At 36.9% G+C, this 7,997-nt stretch overlaps 1 protein-coding gene across 1 annotated transcript in view; it reads right to left on the bottom strand.

Annotated features, from left to right (window-relative positions):
* Window positions 1-1,381: 1,381 nt before the first annotated feature.
* HCN1 (hyperpolarization activated cyclic nucleotide gated potassium channel 1) overlaps window positions 1,382-7,997 on the bottom strand; it is a 314,353-nt gene continuing 307,737 nt past the window's right edge. Inside the window, exon 8 of the mRNA XM_054033158.1 lies at window positions 1,382-6,672. Within this exon, the coding sequence (XP_053889133.1) occupies window positions 5,858-6,672 (815 nt within the window). The 3' untranslated portion in view covers window positions 1,382-5,857. The remainder of the gene's footprint in view (window positions 6,673-7,997) is intronic.

The following is a 7,997-nucleotide window of genomic DNA, read 5'->3' as shown; positions in this document are numbered from 1 at the left end:
AGGTGCACTCCTCACATCTGGAAGTGAGCTCCTCATGGACACTAGCACCTGTGGCTGAATTAGCATTTCAGCATCCCCTCTCCCCATGAGAAACAAACAATTCTCATGAACAGCCACAATCAAGAGCTGTGCTGTAAGGGAGTAGAAGTGGTGCCGGGACACAGGGATCACAGGCTTTGAGGATGGATCTGTGGCTCTTTCAGTGGATGAGTGCTGGTGCCCCTTTTCCCTTTCTGCATACAGAATGATTTGGAGAAAGCTCCTAGATGGTATCCTTTAGCATTTCCTCTTCTTTATCCCCTCCTACAGACCATCTAGACCTGGGATCGGCAACCTTTGGCATGCGGCCTGTCAGGGAAATCCGCTGGTGGGCCGGGATGGTTTGTTTACCTGCAGCGTCCGCAGGTTCAGCCGATCACAGCTCCCACTGGCCACAGTTTGCCATTCCAGGCCAATGGAGGCTGCGGGAAGCAGCAGCCAGCATATCCCTCGGCCCATGTCACTTCCTGCAGCCCCCATTGGCCTGGAACAGCGAACCGCGGTCAGTGGAGAGTCGATCCGCAGGACCTGCAGATGCTGCAGGTAAACAAACCATCCCCGCCCGCCAGCAGATTTCCCTGATGGGCTGTGTGCCAGAGGTTGCCGATCCCTGGTCTAGACTGTGGTGTATGTGTGAAGAAGAGGGAATTGAATGTAAAGTCTGTTAAAGTCAATAAATCTATTATGTCTCTTCCTTCCTTCCTCAGTAAGGAAGGAATCCATATATTTGTATTCCTCGTTGTCCATGTACGTAGCCAAATATTTTTCTTTTTTATGAAAAAAAAAAAGACAACTATCCAATTATCCTACTGCTACCTTGTTTCTCTCTGCAGTGGTACCCACCCTTATTCTGGGAGTTTCAATGCCGCAATGATTTTGTCAGGCACTACTGCTGTTTGTAAAGCTCATCTAATCATGGTCCAGAAACCTCACCACTTGACCCCACCATACAGATTAAGAATATTAAATATGCAAAGGAGCACTTGGTATTGATTGTTTGTGAAAAACCACAGGCTCAAATAGGTTTGTAACTTACCAAAGGCATATTAATCTGCTCGTGGACAATTTGTAAACCAAAACCAATGGATAAATTGTGCACAACAAAGAGCTCAATCAGCTTTAGTTATAACATCTGCTGGGATTTATGAGACAATGCTTATGGCATAGATGCATAATTTATGACAGAAATGGTTTTCTGTTCCTATATTGAAACTCTGTTATTTGTGTGACTATCTAAAAATTAAAGGAATGTAACCAGGGGGTGGGGGGCAGGGAGGGAGGGGGGAAGCAATTACAGAGCTTGAGAGAAGGAAAAGTTGTTGAAATGACCACATATTCCCAGTGCAGTTGAGATAGTGGTTTATTTAAAAATCAAAACATCTGAATCTTGTTTTCTGGTTGGACATTGTCAGCAAATTATATTGAAACTGGTTTTAAAAGTTTAAAAAGAAAATGTGGGGAAAAATACTTCAGAAAGAGCAGAGACATTTTAGGCTAAATATAGGCTATACTGGGCAACCTTTACATTGTTGAGCAGATACTCACATGGGTAGGCATATTGAATTTGGTGAGTAAACTAATGTGAATACACCCCAATAACATAAGCATTAGTGAGGTCCTATCAGATGCGCATCAGCGAATGCAGAACTCTACTGATTAAAATAAAATTTACCATGGTCCAGTTTTGCTTCCAAACCACCCTTAGTCAGGTTGAATGAGTATAAGGTGTAGCTCAGCAGTGGCAAAATCAGGTCCTAAATCCTAAGAATAGGGAGGCTTTTTCCATAAAGGAGCAGATGAATGGAATTTCAGTGCTTCTTTAAGTGTTGCTCCAGAAACTTGTAAAATCCTTCAGAATTCACATTAAATGAAAAAATAAGACTCGAGGCAGCGAACCCATGTTATGCCCTGTTTTACATCTCTATAAATGTTCAGTGGTTCTGAGCAAGGTATATATCCAGACAGAATTTGGCCCATTGTTAAAAAAATTCAGGTGAAATCCTGACTCCACTGAAATCAATGGGAGTTTTGCAATGACTTTAGTCAGGATTTGACCTTAGGAATATGAGGTACAAAATCACTTAAATATTAATGAAGAATGCATCTGTGCAGGGAAATATAGAATCATGATGCACATTAAGGCATAATTTACAAATACAACCATTAATTCTTCTTAAAATATTATTATCAAAAATTGCAGTTTATTGGGGTAGTATTATTCAGTATTATTTAGTATCTTGCTCCTATTCAAATTATTGGAAAAACTCCCACTGAGTTGACTGATGCAGAATCAAGCCTTTGGTTTCCAACCACTTCAGAAAGTTTTAATTCAAAATATGCTCGCTTGAAATAGGTATCAAACTGCATACAAGTTTGGATATATATCACATGGGATTAGCAAAATATAGTGAGATAATGTTATAAAGTTCAAATATGACAGAATACAATTTGTCAAAACAAAAACCTCTTTTTTTAAGTCAAAATTGTATCAAAAATAAACTTCACTTTCAAATATTTGTATTTGAAAAAGTGGGACATTTTAATGGCAATAGCTTATTAGTTTAAGAGCTTTAGCAAAAATGAGAATATTTTGGAATACAATTTTCCTTTATCCTGCCCAGGAGATATTGCATACTGGGAAATGTTCTCATAATATTCTAAGCCCTCTTTCTTTCTAAAGTTATTGAGTGCCCATAATTACACATTGTTTGCAGTGTTGTTGTGGCTGTGTTGGTCCTAGGATCTGAGACAAGGTGAGTGAGGTAATATCTTTTATTCGACCAACTTCTATCAGTGAAAGAGACAAGCTTTTGAGCTTAAACAGCCCAGGCTTGAAGAAGAGCTCTGTGTAAGCTATAAAGCTTGTTTCTTTCACGAGCAGAAGTTGGTCAAATAAAAGATATTACCTCACCCATCTTTTCTCCATAACGACTCATGTTTTTCTAATATCAGCAGCATATTACTTCAGAAGTTAGGGTTATGAAAAGGAAAAAAACATAATCTGTACTTCATGGTAAAACAAGACATGCTTGGTTGTAAACATATCAGATCAAATCAAATATTCATTTTTTACATATTTTGTTCAATTTATTAATAATCTTTTATATATATTTATGGCTTTGAGCAAAGACAAAAGAAAAAAATCTAACTCGTCCCTGATCATACAGTCATTGTAAGAATCAGTTAAACTATTGTCTTCCCAGCAGCAGTAAGATCCAACTTTTTCGTTAATACATTTCATCCTGTACAGATGTGAGATTCCATACATATGGGCTTATTTATGTACAGAGAAAATAGGTCAATTCTGGAACTAGCAATGAACATTTATATTACAGGAATGTGAGTCATTTGTTTCTTAACCTAAGTATATATACATTCATACATATATATATATATATAATGTATATAATTGTATACCCTGTACCATTTTTATTGAATTAACATACAAATCCTAGATTTTGTCCACTCTATTACAAAGTCATTAAAAAGATTTTTTTATGGTTTCACTGAAAGACCATGTGAGTTAATGTTTCTTCATAGTGCTTAAAATAAAATAATATATATATATAAAAATATTTCACTACTAACCCCATTATACCTATTAAATGTAAACCTTAAATAGTGTCAAGGATCAGAATATGATCTTAATAAATTCGATCTAATTTATTATAAGTATTAAAATAAAATAAGGGACATTGTACTGATAAATAAATGGTCTTGCAGCGTATCCATAATGCTTCAAACATTGTTAACAATTGCTTCCTTGTACACTATTCCTGACCACTCCAATTAATAATGTCAGCAGCATGTTAATGGGATAATTACATTGATTTGTACTGGTGAGTGGGAGTTGGCAAAAATTGCAAAAAGTTTTATTTTTTTAAAATTTGATGTACCCAATTAAGTAAAAAGGCATAACAGGCAGCATGGGTTCAAGCTCCGTTAGCCTTAGACAATTTACTTGGCTCTCACGTATATGTGGACGTACTGCAATACGTAGTTTGTGATGTTATTTAATTCTATCACTGATCATTAAGGCCAGCATTAATGGCAAAAACGCCTCCTCTGAATTCATTCCTTTCACATGGTTAGCTTGCTTTTTCTTAAGGAATATGATATATGCTTTGTATTATAGTTAATAATGCTGTTTTATCAATAAAAGTTTAATTATGACATATTCAGTTTCAATTTCTATTTTACTGTGACACATCAGGCACAAATTATTATTAAAGAACTTCTTTTGTGGAGATGCTGTCTAATCACAAGATAATGTGAAGATCTCAGCAAACGAAAGAAAACGTTCACAAAACAGTATGCTTTAACCCTGCTTTCTGTCACCTTTTCCCTTCTATTTTTAAAGACTTTAAAAAAATAAACCTCGTATCTATGGGCTATGTTTGACACTACATGCCATAGGATATACTATCCATTTAATTACAATATACACAGACCAAATCGTGCAATCCCAGACAGACTTGATGCTATATTCTATTTATTTCTTTTAAATTAACACCACAGTCAACTACAAAACTACAGTGAAGACACAGAAAGCACCTGAAAATCTAAATTAAGCTGTGGTTTACGAATAATCCTTTAAATGAAAAACCTCACTTCTAGCCTTAAAACAGAGATTCAAAGTCAGCATTATAGGAAATTTTAAGGTAGACACAATTAATGAATGTTTATCATTTTCTAAAGACAAAGAGATACTGTAAGCCTTTTCCTACAATGGCTGACTGAACTTATATTGTTTTTTATTTATTTATTTTTAAAAAGCATGCATGGAATATTTTCAGATGTTGTTTAGGGCAAGGAGGAAAAGTGATGGCATTGGTGAAGTACAAGTAGTTTGCAGGATCAAGCGTACAATTTTGCATAAAAACAGTGCATGTAAAAGTAACATTGCCATTGTAGGTTGCCATTGCATTACAATTTAACAGTTGTGTTGCTCTTAGATTTAATACATTTTAAAACGGTAAGTTAGGAAGTGAAGAGCTGAAACTAAATTCCTAAACAAAGACCTTGCAATGATACACCACACAGCAGCTATTTTTGTTTGGGTCTAAAAAGTTTTTTACAATGACAATATTTATAGTTTTCATAAAAGTCTTTTGCAATATGAAGATAGAAGTCCACCCAGTTTTCTGAAATAACAGAATGATTTACATGTTTTGAGATTACAATTATCCAGAGCAATGATAATGCTAGTTCTTCTACTGCAGACAGCTGGAGTATATTTCTTCTTCAATCTAATTCTCAATGGAAAGCACTAAAATGAAATTTGGACCAATAAAATGGGAGATTATGATTGATTTTTCATGATAAATGATTTACAATTTTTATACAGAAATGCAATTAATGAAAGTTAAAAGTTATTATTCAATAGGTGCTATTTCCTAGCTAGCTTGAGGGATTTTTTTAAAGTTTATTTCCTGGAATAAATAATACTGTCATTTAACATATAAAGTGTATTATCATTGGGTTGTTTTTGTCTCTCCTCCCCCACCCCCACCCCTGAAATAGGACATCTCTTCAGAAGTAGAGAAATATGCTAGATTAATTTTAAAGTCAACACACATTACAAATAAATAATATTACAACAAAATTTAGCCTCCTTTAATGAAAAAAAGACAAATTCTAACCAAGTCTTTTAAATTCCTTTTTGGATCTATACTTTTTATTTGTTATGAAGGGCAGAGCTGTCTAAAATATTTTGTTTCATGGTAGGCTGCCAGGGTCTATCAGGAAACAGGCTAAAATAGTTTCTGGGATGTTCTCAGTTTATTAAAATGTCTCTGCTTTTCACAGTTAACAAGGATCATAAGTTTGAAGCAAATCGCGGTTTGTCTCCTTCTTGGTCTGTGTTTAAGACTGTGGAAGAATCCCTTTGTAGAACAGCTGTTGGTGGTGGGGCCCCTCGGTTAGGAGGAATTGCTCCTGAAGACATCTGACGGAAGAGAGCAACTCTCTGAGGGACTGTGCCTCTGTTCCCAACCTGCATACCTGGACCTTGGACACTAGAGACGGGTTGTGGAATTGAGGCTAGAGACTCTCCCACCGTTGGATGAGGTCTAGAAATCAAAGTGGAAATCTCATGGGGCAAAGAAGGCTGTGAGGCAGAGAGAGGCCTCACTTCTCTTGTCAGGTTAGTGTTGTGAAGGGCTTGTGTACTCTTGTGAACTTCATTTTTCTGCGATGAACTAGGTGTCTGCTGCTGCTGCTGCTGCATCAGTGACAACTGTGAAGCAGTTGGGGATGCATACTGAAAAGTTCGACCTGCCAGAGGGCTCTGTACTGGCGGACTACAGACTGCAGTAGTATAAGAGCAAGGAGAGAGAATGACAGCTTGCTGGGGCATCTGTGTGCTCGGTGTTGGAGAATGCAAGTTTCCATGAGATAGGCTGGTTGCAGTATACACAGGAGGAGACTGTGTCCTGATTCGCGATGATGATGCAGTGGTTGAAGAGCTAGAATTCAGTGCTGGCATTTGCTGTAGACTAACTGGGGCAATAGCCTGCACCATCTCTCTGTCATGTTTTACTATCTGCTTCAAGATCTCATTCTCCTGATTGTTGAAAACTCCAGTATTGAGATCTTTCTGGAACTTCTGCAGGAGAAGTGAATTCTTCTTTCCTTTAGAAAGAAAGGGGTACAAGAGCAGATGGGTTAGCAGGTCTGGTGCCCAGTAATACCACAGTGTGAGTGCATGCAAGGTGTCTTAAGACCATGATAAAACACGAAGTCCGTTATCAGTCATGCAGTACAGCTCACATCCTGGGTGTCAGACAGCCTACATAGTAGTGCTGTAATGATCCTCCTAGGGGGTGAGGGATGAAAGAATTCTTCTTTCCTAGCTCTCATATTGCGCACACAACCCAGATCAACTGACTCTGCTACACACCCCACATGCTCTGTAGCTGAACTGCCTGTCTTAACAACCCCGTACATTGAATGATACGTGAACTTTCTGTAGCAGCATGGTACCTCTTTACTTATAATGCACCATTATTATTAAAATTATTCTGAACATGTAACCATGAAAATTTACCAAACAACAGGGGGTGGGAAAAGCGACTAGACTAACTGTAAAAAATTCATCTCTCTCTTTATCAAGCTGTCCTAATTTCCTGAATATAAACTGTTACATAAGTTATAAATATATCTGCCATTTAGCACATTTCCTGGAACTAATTATTAGACATTTGTAACTAGTGACTACCAGACTGAGAGACGTAATCTCTCTAAATATCTGTGACCTAATATAAACTCACTGCTTATGTGGTACCTGGTTGTGTAATGACCACTGTAAATTGAATACCTGGGATCTCTCAAAGGTTATGGTTTGACTAATAACTGTCAGTGTTCTGCCCATCTGTGAAGGTGCAGGGGGGGCAATATTTCTCTGTGGGTCAATTGAATCAGACATACAAGAATAACAAAAAAAAATTGATCTTATTTTTATATGAGAATTTGTACTATTTTTGTCATCTGTAGATTCCTATTAATAGAAACTCTATTAAATACTACCATTAATAATATTTATTATTTGTTAAGCATTGACCACATGCTTAGTTCTGTGCAAGACGCAAACGAAGATATGATCCCAGAACAAAAGAACTTGCAGCATCTTGATTTGCTAACTCAGTGCACCACATTCTCAAAAGCTGGTGTCCCTTTTTATGTCTCAAAAAGGTTTGCACAAATATTTTTAAATGTATTTGCTGAATAAATGTTAGCAAAGGTTTGTTATAAATATTGAATTATTTGCCTGTTTTTCATAGTACATTTTAAGCAGTGTACACCTTCTTCTATGCTGCTTCTTGTGCCCCTATGACTAACATACTTCAATCTCCCTATAAACTCCGCTTGAAGAAACTGTTAAAACTAAATCACTTTGGTGAAGTGTTTAAACTCTAGTGGCAACACCTTACTGAGTGAAAATTCTGTCTCTCTGTTCC

The sequence above is a fragment of the Malaclemys terrapin genome, chromosome 6, assembly GCF_027887155.1.
Source record: "Malaclemys terrapin pileata isolate rMalTer1 chromosome 6, rMalTer1.hap1, whole genome shotgun sequence".
Classification (NCBI taxonomy): domain Eukaryota; kingdom Metazoa; phylum Chordata; order Testudines; family Emydidae; genus Malaclemys; species Malaclemys terrapin.
The sequence above is the reverse complement of the archived record's forward strand: the minus strand, read 5'-3'. Positions and strand labels throughout refer to the sequence as shown.